General features: G+C 37.5%; 1 protein-coding gene across 2 annotated transcripts in view; it reads left to right on the forward strand.

Annotated features, from left to right (window-relative positions):
- Positions 1 to 13,180, forward strand: part of TRPM3 (transient receptor potential cation channel subfamily M member 3) — a 263,965-nt gene that overhangs the window by 151,498 nt on the left and 99,287 nt on the right. For both annotated transcript variants that reach the window (XM_056513620.1, XM_056513622.1), the window contains exon 7: positions 11,344 to 11,518. In XM_056513620.1, coding sequence (XP_056369595.1) covers positions 11,344 to 11,518 — 175 coding nt within the window. The remainder of the gene's footprint in view (positions 1 to 11,343; positions 11,519 to 13,180) is intronic.

The following is a 13,180-nucleotide window of genomic DNA, read 5'->3' on the forward strand; positions in this document are numbered from 1 at the left end:
GATGTTAAAGGCAGTGTATGTTGGATTGGAAATAGACCCTTCAAAAAAATCTGAAAGTTTGAAGTGGTTTTCTATATTTTTTTATATTTTATAAAATTTTATCATTTTATAAATGTTTTAACCCATATGCTCTTTAGCCTTTTTGAAGCTTACAAGAACAAATTTACATTGCCACGTCCATTCCTTCCATGAGGCATGTTCATATTTCTGAGAAAGATGACCACATCAAATCCTTAGGCTGTGTAGATCCACCTTGTGAAACTGATACTCTTCTTTTGAGCAGTGCATTTCTGGAAGAATTGTCTCCCAGACCATACAGGACTTAATGCAGAACTTTACTGTTCTCTATCATGCTGCAGTTATTCTAATTTTAAACATGCTATTTGGTGCTGAAGGTTTGCTCTACCTGTACTATACGCTGTTTGAAAAACAGACAGACCATAGGCATTGGAACCTGTGACCTTGTATTTAATCTTTCTTCTTTATAGAGTGGTTAATGTAGTTGAGTTTTGGTAGGCCTGTGAGAAAAATTATCTCCGAGTAAGGAATTGATGAATAAAGTTGGGTGATTTGATTAGGTAGAGAAGGCAGTTTAGACAGTATATTATGTCAGCAATATCTGTTCATGTGACCCGTGGACTTCCCTTTGTCATCCTATGCCTGAGAATATATGAAGGGGGCTGGGAAGGCAAAGGGACGTTCAACTGTCATCAATGGCACCTTCTCTGACCATTACATCATCATCCAGTGCATTGGAGTTCTCATTTGATTCAGATTTTTCCGTCATGTTCTGTGCAGTCCTCGATGTATTTTCATAATAACATAAATGGGAAGATCTAGGTACAAACTACTTGCTAGGAGAGGAAGTCCGCTGCAAGATTGAAAATTTTACTCCTGTGAAATTTCAGTAAAATCCAGAACCATCTGAAGTTTTGACTCATTTCAGATTTTGCTAGAGACTGGAAACTTGGGTTCTTTTTATCAAAAGCATTGTGATGTTTGTTGATCAGGCATTGGAGACAAACATACCTCAGAAAGGTATGAGAAGGCACAAGGTTAAAAATTATTCTTGAAACTCATGGTAGTTCCATGCAAGTGGATCTGTAAATTCCTTTCATGAACTTGACTTTAAACAAATGGATTTGTTTAAAACACATATTTTCATATGATTCATATAGAAGAAAAAGAGTGCAGGTCATTTCAGCTCCCTAAATTTTGGACATTTTAGATTTATTGAATTTATAAACCTGCAGAGCTAAGAAGCATTCATTTAGGATAAATCTGCATCTGCAGTTCTGTATCTCACCTGTTGTAGTTTTCTAAATCAGGTGAGAATAATGGATAATTTTCTGAGATTACATAGAGTCAAGTAGAGTCAAGCAAAATATGACAAGGAAAAACACCTCCATATGTAATATGAGGTAGTGTAGAATTTGGATACATTACAATGCAATAACTTTCTAAAGTGATGTGTACAATATGCCATAGTGCTCACATCCAAAGGGAGCCAGGGAAAGCACCAGGGAAAATTAGACAGAATGTGAGAATGTGAAACTGTAGTTGCTCCTGTATGTCTTAGCCCATTGCCTACGGGTGATGAGCTCCCAAGAAGAGTGAAACCAGTTAGGTCCTCTGGTACTGCCCTAATAATCAGTTGACTGCAAGGACAGATAGGGTAAGTGTTGGCTGAAATCCACAAAGGCTCTTGTGTGTGTATGTCTGTGTGTGTGTGTCTCTTTGAAGTGCCAGCATTGAACTATGTATTGCCATTGTACAGAGGGTAATCAGGTGGTTACTTGGATGCTTGTGCAGCTCACAAATCTCAGGGTTTAGTCTTGCTTAGGCTCTTCCTATGTCATGTTTCTTCTGACGACTCTCTGAACTTTATCCTTCTGCAAAGACAGCTACAAAAATCAAAAGAAGATGCCACAGAACTTTTTTTTTACCATGCTGGAATTGCTTTTGTGAAGCTTTTTGTATAGGTCCAATATTAAATGAAGATATGGTTCCAGGTGTTGGATCCACAGATTTGTCTGCCAAGGGTGGCAGGATGGCAGATACATCAGTAGATAGATTTAGAGAGGTAAGGAAGGAGCACTGAACAAAAAATTTAGAATCAAAGTGCCAAGGTAGATCAGAAGAGAAAGGAGAAGAGGCTGGGACAAATATAATACGACCATACTTCTAGCAAAGAGGAGAATTAAAATAGAAGAGATAAAATTATGGATTTTGCAGATTATGGATTAAGCAGAAGGAGACAGAGAGGGAGTGAAAATGTGATTGGGCTACCAAAATTGAAATTATAAAGATAAAAATGCAGAATGGAAGTGAGCATAACAAGGAGAACAAGGAGAATGAATAAAACTACAAAGGGAAAAAAACCCAAGATGAACAAAATAAAATTCATAGTGGTGATTTTTAATAAAAATAAAGGAAAATAGAAAAGAAATTGTAGCAAATTATATTAAACAAGCCTGTATAGAAAAGTAAAAAAATAAATTCAAAAGAAAAAATAAGTCAACTTGTTGCAACCTTTCCTTTTTTAGTAGCAGTTGTATGTCATTCCTAATCACACCTAATCATATCGTTCTGTGATGTCAGGAACACCACAAATATTCTTAGACTTTTTTGTACTGGCTTTCCAGATCAGTTGGATCTCTCTAGACAAAGGACTGGTAATGAGTCTCCAAACAGATGGAAATTCCCTTTAATTTCTGAATACAAAAAACTATTAAAGTGTTCAGAAAAGAGTAGAATGTGTTTGACCTTTTTTTTTTGTTTGGTTTGGTTTTCTTTTGTTTTGTTTTTTGTTCTGTAAGTCTCTTGTCTTTTGTTACTGACTAGTTCTTGAAGGATTAAAAGAAATACCCATTTTATCTTTGCCATACCTGGAATAAGAGGTTCTGCTCTAGCGAAGAAGCTCGAGGCAAAGGATGAGGAAAAGGGAAAGCTGACTGTAAAAAGTGCAGCTATTTGAAATTAAGTTTGAATTAGGTTTGAACTAGATGTGACATTTGGGAGATGTTCCTGTACTTCTGGGTAGTAAAACCCAGCATTCTTTTCCATCATACACTGAGGGCAAGATCCATTTCCTTTTTTTTCCAGTTATGATCACTTAGTAGTTAGTAATGTAATTATTCTAGTGGTAAACATATTGCAGCTGTAATTTGGAGAACTGGGCATGCAGATACATTGTATGTGCAGATGATCTCATCTCTTTGCCTTTTGCTATTGATATTTTAGCCAAAAAGGTGTCATACTCATCAGAAGGTGTTTCCAAAAAGGCTGAAAACAACTGCCTAGAGAAACACCCAAGTTTTAGTGTTATTTCAGTGTAACCTAACGTGAAGGATCTGTATTATTTTAGGATATTCTGCTATCACTTCGCCTTTCTGAGCTAGTTGGGACCATAGGGAGTGCCGCATAGATGTCCAGAGGTGAAACAGACACGTTTGTGTGGTCAAACCTTTTAATGGCTGTTGAAAATCCAATATAATTTTAAATCTATTTAAGCTTCACTTACCCTGTGGTTAGACATGCACTGTTAACAGCCAAAGAGCATTATTTGTTGACTCTGTATTACTGTAAGACAAATATTGGTTGAGAAATTAATCTTTTAGGCTTACACCAAGACTTCTGCTTATTAATATTCCAGGTCATGTTTAATTGTTTATCCATTCTGTGTAGGTAGCTTGCACTAGGATATCCTAGTGCTGTGTAAACACTTGGACTGAAATGTTTCTGGAAGCCACAGGTTTCATGTGGTGTTTCCTCCAGCTGTTGTTAATACATCACACTGCTGCATACTCTACTTGTTCCATGAAGCATAGGAATAGCCTAAAAACTGGACTTCTAAGACAGACTTCTTGAGCTAAAAACTTTCTTTATTTTTCTTTAAGCTACCAGAACCTCTGAGTTCTCGTATGAGTTTCAAGGAAGCTTAAGCCTCTCAAAAAAAGGAAATGCTATTTTACAGTGTTTCAAATATAAATGACTAAGTCTTATTAGTCAATTTCTCCTCAAAAATCATAGTTCATCATGTATATTTAGGTTAAAACTAAGATCAGATTTGATCAACATGTATTTTAAAGCTGTGAAAGTTCTTGTAGCCACATCAGTATTGTTATTGAGCTTCACAACAGTTTTATCAATCATCTGCTCGCAATTAAATTAGATTTTCTACTAAATACGTCAAATAAACAGTCTTTGCCTTAAAAGGCCCAGGAGTATAACCTCATCTGTTGTATTAATAGCCTGTATCTGGGAGCATGTTATCTGTTTGATGCAATTAAAGTTTTCTACACTGTGGAGCATTTGTTCAAAATAGAATGTCTATATGTCTTTCCATGCACTATGCACTGGCAAACACTTGTAGGGACTATGACATGGATATATCTGTTGATTTGTATTTTTGGATTTGTTTGTTTGTCAGTCAGAGAGCATTGAGTTTACCACTAACAGAAGCCACTACCCTAAGAGAATTTTGCAGTTAGAAAGGAAGCTCCTGCCCACAAGCAGCAGACCTTTTGTGGGATGTACACAAGGTAGTGGTGTGAAACAAATCCAAAGCCTGTCATAGGAATTTTATACTAAGAGTCTATTGCCTCATTATCTGAGATAGGCTCAAGCAAACCTGGGATATGATGACCAGTGCAGAAACCTGCTAATTTATGTACACCGCCATCTGCAGTACCTCTGGGTCCAGGAAGATTTAGCAATCTGTGGACCTGGAGGGTAGGCCTGTGCAAAACTGTAGAGGCTTCTTGATCATGCAAATATACCTGATTTCCTGGAGACCTGACAAGCCCCTCCAGCTCAGTGATGCCTCTCACATCCCTTTACATGCCTAGGGTAGGCTCAGGTTTTCTAGGAAGGCTGAAACTCCTGTTCCTACCCTGCACAGATGAGTAGTGTGTGCCTTGTTAGGAAGACATTGAGCTGTCAGGTTGACTGCTCATGCACCCTGTGAAGGTCTATGCAGGCTTACTCTGCCCCTCCTCTGGGACAGTTTGGGCTCTCTCAGTATGTCCACAGTGGCTCTGTCCTATGTGTAACCTTAAGCCTGGTGTTCCTCCATTGCAGCCAGCCTCTGGAGATCTTGCTCTCCTGCTGCACGCTGTGCGTGAGTGTGACACACGTCTCCAGCTGTACTCCCCTCCTGTGCTAGCTCCTGTGCAGTAACTCCCCCAGCAGGACAGACACAGGCCCCAACATCCCAAACAAATCCTAATAATCCCAAACTCTCCAGTCAGAATTTCCTGAAAGGGGAATGAACATAGGACAGCTCACACCAAAATGTCTGACCTGATGAAAGAGCAAAGGTGGCCAGCAGGAAATCAACTCAGATGTGACTACCACCACCCAGTGTTATGATACTGAAATTAGACACATTTCTGTCAGGTTACTGAGCTAGAGCCTCTGTTTTATTTCACTGAACTCAGGGCTGAACTTGCAGATAATATACAACATGGTGATATGTCCCAGTTATTCTCAAAACCATGCTTAAAAACTTGAGTAGTAAATGCGTTTTATAGTAAATGGGGCATTTTATTCTTGTTGGTCTATAAAAATGTGGGTAACTCATGCTTAGGTCTTCACTAAAAGAATTAGTAATAATTTATAAGACAGTTATACATTATTTATAAATATACTCGCAGCGTAAATTATTCATGTTTTTCCAAGAACTGGGAAAACAAAAGAGGGCTTCCACAAAGCATGATAGATATTTTTTAGTCCCTTTTCACACAACACAGATGTTATGCAGCTTTTTCTTCCTTCCTTTTCCAAATTCATTAATTTCTTCTGGTTTATTATTTTTATTTGCATATTTATGCATTACAAGGAAATGTGTATTTTCCCCTTATGTGTCAAGGGGAAAATGATGGGGGTTTTTGTGTGTTAACAGGAAGGCCTACAGGAGCTGTTGGTGCACACTGGGAAAAATGTTCTGATGTGTACATCCTTTCCTGGAATCACAATTGTTAGAAAGTCTCACTGGCTCTGCTGCTGACCACAAAGGCAATAATACAGTAATGAAGCTTTAAGCTGACTGCATAAATCATTCACACAATATTGCAGTTTGATTTCACCCGCAATATCCACAATACCTGACACTGTGAAGCACTAAGCAGTCTAATCTACCCTGCAAAAATCCATACGTACTGAAATACTCAAAATACAAGATACTGTTTTAGAAATCAGTATAGTCATGAGCCTCAGGTCTGTGGTACTTTCTTCTTTTTGTATGAATCATTATATTGAGAGAAAATAATGATCTATTTCTCTGTATTCTATTAATGAAGTCATGAGAGGATACCTGTCTTTTTGCATTTACAGAAGAAATATTAAGAATTCAGTATGTGAATTGAAGAGCTTATTAAATAGCAATATGCCAGTTAGTACAAGATGTTTCACACATACCTGTATTGGATACAAACTTAATATTTCTTGTGAAACTCTGAGAGAAAAAAATCCATTACTAACAAAAAAAAATTTAATAACACAGAATAAAAATGCAGAGACCACTCTTAAGTTGGAAGACCTTTGATTTTTTAGTAATATATTTATCATCTTGAGCTATTAATTAACTAAGTCGTGAACACCACAGTGATAACACATTTGTCAGCATTCACAGCCATTTTAGTCCACAGATATACTGCTAGACAAGAAGCTTCCTCCATCTTCCAAAAGGAGAAGGAAAAATGATTAGTTGAAATTAAAGCTCATCCTAGAAATGCTTTGAAAAGTGACCTAAGTAAATATAAAAATAAATCCTCCATGTAATTATCAGATGTCAAATTTTTCAGATACTTAAAAATAATTCTCCTGAACTTAAAAGATTTCTCTACAAAGGACATTAAACAAAAAGCTGAATGATATGTTATTTAGTGCCTTCTAAGAAACTGAAAAAAGTACTCAGATATGTAAAAATTAATTGTACTTTCTTCTGTGTTTGGAAGACAACTCCAAGTGATAGTCTTTCCTGATAATAGTGCATTGCCCTGTACCAAAAATGGTTCTCTGCAGTTTCGGATTGTGCAATATTTCAGTGTAGTGCATTAATGCACTCTCTTTCCAGTTAATAAAATGTGAAACACACAATTTTTAAGATTTTTAAGTATACTTTTAGAGTACTTACTCAGTTAAAGCAACAGTGTTGTTGAAGACAGCCCAACAAGATGAATGCTATCTTTAGGGTTTTTTTTCCCCAGGCAAGGGAAAATTTTGGGAAAATTCCACAAAAACACATGAAGGGAAAACTTCTGCCTTGTTGATTTATTGGGCTGTCCGTTATAGTGCTTGGCATGAAGTTCCCACCTTCTGGATATGTGCTAGGAGACGGCAGTTCCAGTGCTGTAGTACAGTTTTATGTCAGCAAGGTTTCATTTTAGCACTGCCTGCTTTCTGACAATCTCAACTCGTGCAACAAGCTCTTTTTGTAATCACATCCTTGATATTGTAAGGAATGTATTATTTCCATATTTAGCATATCACCTCACAGCCTGCCATTATCTTTCCAAATGAAGTGTCTGAAACCAAAGGCTCCCTGTGGATCTATCAGGCACTGCAAGCTCCTTCTTTGCAGACTATCTTATACTGTGCATGCACAAGCTGAAGTAGAGCTCTTACAGAGAACTTCTCATTCTTTTATTTCTGAAGAGATTTAGAAGGAAACAGATTTTGATTAGCAGCTAAAGAGAGGTTTATCAGCTGCCTTTTTCTCAAAGTCAGAGGTTCTTCTGCTGTTAGTATAGTCGGTATAGAATGTCTTCGGACACACTGAAGTTTTTCTGCAGATCCTCTGCATTCATCTCTAAATTCCTAATATTTAGCAGCAGGGAAGCATGCAGGCATTTTTAGTGTCAAGATATCTAAAAGTTTAATTCAAATCTACTCTGCATTTTGGCCTAGAGTTATTGAGCTGCAGACATCTTGGTATAAATAGCAACATTTTTATCCTGATATGAATATAATATAACTAATTTAAATATGATTGGGAACATCATAGAAAGCTGAGGATGTAGTAATTTCCATTTGCCCATTTTTTGAAATTCTGAGGATTCTGAGGATACCATTACTGCTTAGGGAGTGATTATCACATCTGTGGAAGTTCATGACATAAGGGTTCAGACAGCTGTAGTCAAGATAACTTTACTGAAAGAAGTGGTTGTACTTTGAAGAAATTTTGAAGTATTATTAACTGATTTTAAATATTATTTCTAATTTCAGAAATTAACTGAAATAATTTGCCCACCAAACAAAAGAAACGGTAGCTTATCCCAAACCAAATTTATTTATGGAGAACAGTGAAATTTAAAATAAAAAAGATCATCTATTTGCTGAAACTCAGAGAGAAATTCCCAAAGGAAAATGAGATATAGAACTCAAGTTCATGTTTAATTTTTATTTTTTTTATCTCACAAAGAAATGTGTCAGAATGGTAAAAGTGTTGTAGTTCAATATGGAACTCAATTGTATATGATAAACCAGAGTTCACATGAGTTTGGGTGGGGGGGTTAATTTAAAGTTTTAGAGTCAAGGTTTCATTGAAGTCTGAAATGGAGAAAAGTTATTTTATTTTACTAACCTTGAATAAGAGGATTGTTTTCATGCTGAATGTATCTCTAAAGAACCAGAGAACAGAAGAACTGCCATCTGATTAACCACAGTGAAACACAGCTGGATTATTTCCAGAGAACTTTTGTATGCCAGGCAACTCTTGTGGCTATAAAGGCTCCAATTTAAATATATATATGTTAAAAAAATTTTAAAAGGAAAATCACAGTTACAAGAGGAATTCTAGACATGTTTTCAAATGGCTGAAAAGGGAAAAAATAGTTCAGTTTTTTAGACTAACTATAATTATTTTTATCGTGAGAATTATTTTTGCAGTAGAAAACAGTGGGAATGAAGAGACTTCCAGCAGAAGGACAGAACCTGCTTCAGGAACAGTTTGAGATACATAAGGCAACTGCAATTATTCTGATTTGAGAGCGTCAGCACATCATTTTAGTACAAAAAGATTTCCCTTTTAGTCTTACAAGAAGGCTGTAAAGACTTCACTCATCTGATAAACAGGAATTTTCTGAACTCCATTGGAAACTGTTAATTTCTAATGTACTGTATGTCATGGGGGTATTCAGTCATGGTGTCTCTTCCCCCCTGATTTACTAAAGAAGATGAGTCAAACTCATTGAACCTTGTCTCATAAGATGAAATCTGTATTCCCCATACATTCCTTTTGGCCTTTTCCTCCATTCATTCCAGTTTGTTCTTTCTGAAAAAGACTAAGCGCAGGTACAGATGGTATTTTATGGTACTGAATTGCACTTGTTTCCTCCTGAAAATGTTTTGCTGTGTGTGGTCCAGGATCATAACCTTTCCTAGAAGTCTTGCTGTACCAAAGACAGTTCTCTTGTCATCAGTATTTTTCCTAGTATTTCCTCCTAATGACTTCCCGGTTTACAAAAGGATTTATTAAACACCACATAAATGGCTTTGCATCTCAAATTGCAAACTTCCTTGATTTCTATAAATCCTCAATGTCATCCAGACCCAATTTGACATATTACTAATACTTCTTAATATTATCTTTTTAGCAGGTGTCTAGATTGAGTAGAACAGCAATTCAGGGAAAGTCTTTAATATTATTAGAAAAAGTTAACCATTGATTGCTGCAAATCTTTCTGTTAATCACCTTGTTATACTCCACCCTTCTTATGCTCTTTCAGCAGCCTACATTTTATAATTCTACCTGTAGTTTTCTTAACATAAATAAACACCACACATTTTACTTAAGTTATATGAAAAAAAGCCACAGACTAACAGTAGGTAGAGGCATAAAAAGGCATGCTGAGAATCGCTTCAGGAAACATAATGTTTCCTTCAAAATGGTTCAGGAAATACCTAGAATATTTTCCTGTTATAGATATGAATTAGGTTTTTCTTTCTTTTTTTTCTCAAATAATAGTTTATTTCATTTTTGACAGTAATTCAAGTCCTTAAAATTATTAAAAATCATTTGATCTGTGACCATTTCTAGAGAGTCTAACCAGAATTAATGTTCCAGCCTCACAGGCTTACCTTTGCGTCCAAGAATTGAACTGTTTCTAAATGAAAGCTTCATCAGACGTATTAGCAGCTCTTACATGGCTTTGTGCAACTTTTTCAAACCCAGCTATTAATAGTGAAGGACACTTTTTTGTTTTTGTTTTCCAGTGAAATGTCAGAATTTTGTGCAGAATGCATATAGGTTTTCTTAGAAAATCTACTTGAAAAGGAAAAAAGACTGCTGTCAGGAAAAGAAATACCAATGGAAAATGTTCAACTTCTATTGTCTGAGTCCTTTTGAATGTCCCCAGTCTCAGTTGGTCAAGAAGTGACTACCATAAAAGCCTTTTCAGCTATGTTAACACCAGCCTGACAACAGGTTGCCTTTCTCTAGGTCTACACAACTTTCCTGGCAGTCTGTGTTACAACTTTTGCGGAGGGGTCCCATGAAATTGCACCAAAAGTGCATAAAATGAAGATGCCTTTCCTTTGGTTAAGCACTAGTTGAGCTCTCTTTGGAGCAATGTCCCTGGTGTGGGGTCTGCAAATCAAGGAATATACTGCAAAACTGGAGAGAATTCAGAGAAAAACTGTGAGACTGACTAGAATTAAAAAACAATGGCAAGAGAATATGCTTGGTTTGTTGAAGAGAGAGTTAAAGGGCTGCTCAGCTGCAACCTCAAAGTGGATCCCATACAGCAGGAAAAATATCATAGAGGTAATTTTAAAACAGCAAGCAAAACTATGGAAAGAGCCAATGATGGGAAGCTGACATCATGCAAAAGCTAGATTACAAGCAAGTTTCCAGTCTTGATTATGAACATGTCAGGAAGAATTGTAGTAGCTTCTTTATGATTTCAAGACAAGATTCTATATTAAATTAAAAAAAAAAAAAAAAAAAGTTTATTTAAACGTAACTATTGTATTTGAAACAGAGGATAATTCTAGAAAATACTGGTTTATACAGTGGAACTGATGAGATGGCTACACATAGTCCCACATGTCCTTAAAATACTCGATTTATTGAATGCATTTTCTCTCACATAACACTGTACAGTCATAATGCAGTTATTTCAGTCTGATTATTTTTTCTTCTGTCTTCTGTTATATTTTGTTTGGCTTGCTGGCTTTGCAATTTTTTTTTTGTTTCTTTTTCATTGCATTTATTTATTTATTTATTTATTTATTTATTTATTTATTTTGTGTGTGTTTGTGGGTTTTTTTATTTGGTTGGTTGGCTGTTTTGTTTTGTGTTGTTTGGTTTGGTTTGTTTCTTTCTTTCTTTTGCTCCAGGAATTGGCCAAGGGGTCCCAGTGGTGGCCCTTATTGTGGAAGGAGGTCCCAATGTCATCTCCATCGTTCTGGAGTACCTGCGAGACACTCCTCCTGTTCCTGTTGTGATATGCGATGGCAGTGGCCGAGCTTCTGACATCCTTGCCTTTGGTCACAAATATTCTGAAGAAGGAGGGTAAGTAATTTCATAGCATATGCTCTTTCTCTATCCACAGGTTAAATTCAGTGGTAAAATAGAGCACAGGAAGTTATTAACAATATTATACACAAGAAACACCTAACTCACATGGCCATTTCCATCATTGATATGGGTGAAATACTGAAGGTATTCAGAACAAAACAAAACAAGCCTTCAAACAAGCCTCACCTCTGAGCCTTCTCTGCTTCAGGCTGTAGAGTCCCAGCTCCCTCAGCCTTTCCTCATGTATGAGGCGTTCCAGTTCCTTCATCATCTTCGTGGCCCTTTGCCCCTTGCTGGACACTCTCCAGTATGTACACTCCAGTACACTCTCTTGTACTGGGCAAGATAGATTCACCACATGGCTCCAGATGTATCCTCAAAAACGGTAAGGAGAGAGGAAGGATCACCTGCTGAGCCTACACACAGTCCCATTTTCCAGATCATCAATGAGGCTGTTGAGCAGGACTGAACCCAGAACTGGATTCTGAAATATGCCACAAGTTGCTGACCTTTAACTTATCACAAACCTCTGATCCCAGCCTTTCTCCCAGTTTCAATTCACCTCACTGTCTCCTCCTCCATCCCATACTTCATCAGCTCGCCTATGAGGATCTTATGGAAGACAGTGTCAAAGGCCTTAGAGAGGTCTACATGGGGAATATTCACTCCTTGCCCTTCATCTGCCAATCCTGTCACAATAAAGGTGATCAGGTTGTCAAGCATGGCTACCCCTGATCATCTTCATCTCCTTCATGTGATTGCAACAAATGGTCCATCACAGCCCCACAAATCAAAGGGAAGCTGACCACCCTGTAGTTCTCTGGAACCTCCTTCTTGCTTAGCTGTAAGACACGAGTGACCATTGCTTTTCTCCAGTCCACAGACAATTTTTCCAGTTGTCAAAGACAACTGATTATTCAAAGATTATGATTGTGCCATGACATCAGTCTGCTCCCCCAGCATTTGTGATTACACACTGTCGGGATTCATGAACTGGTGACATTATTATTTTCCACTTCCTTCCTCCAGACCTTTCTCCCAGTGTCTGGGGCCTGAGACTGAAGAAGACACTCAGTACTTCAGCTTTTTCCATTTTTTACATCACCAGGTCCCCTGCCCCATTCATGGAGCTTGGAGGAGGCAATTCCTGAATATTAACGATGTTTCTTGGGTCACTCTTCCCTCTAGTCTTACTACAAAACCCTTTGAAACAATTTCCGAAGCAGAAAGTCTGTTCATCTCAAGACCAGCATCTTGGAACTTGTTTTTTGCCCTCTCCCTCCTCTCAGAATCTAGAGCTCCAGCAGCTCATAGTCACTGCAGCCAAGGTTGCCTTTGGCTTTCACATCCCAGTAAAGAGCCCCTCTTTGCTGTTATGACATCCAGCACAGCATCTCTCCTCATTGTCTGCTGTGTAACTTGAGTCTGGAAGCTCTTGTCAATGCACTTCAGGAACTTCCAGGATTGCTTATGCCCGACTGTTTTGTTCCTCCAGCAGGTACCACAGTGGTTAAAATTCTCTGTAAGGATAAGGGCCTGTGCACGTCTTCTTCGTCCACTCACATTTTTGTGGAATTCACCACTAAATTGCCCTAATCTGGGAAAGACCAAGGATAGTACTCATCTTGTTGGGTTATTTCCAACAACACTGTTGTT

The sequence above is a fragment of the Oenanthe melanoleuca genome, chromosome Z (genome assembly GCF_029582105.1).
Source record: "Oenanthe melanoleuca isolate GR-GAL-2019-014 chromosome Z, OMel1.0, whole genome shotgun sequence".
In the NCBI taxonomy this organism is placed as follows: Eukaryota; Metazoa; Chordata; class Aves; order Passeriformes; family Muscicapidae; genus Oenanthe; species Oenanthe melanoleuca.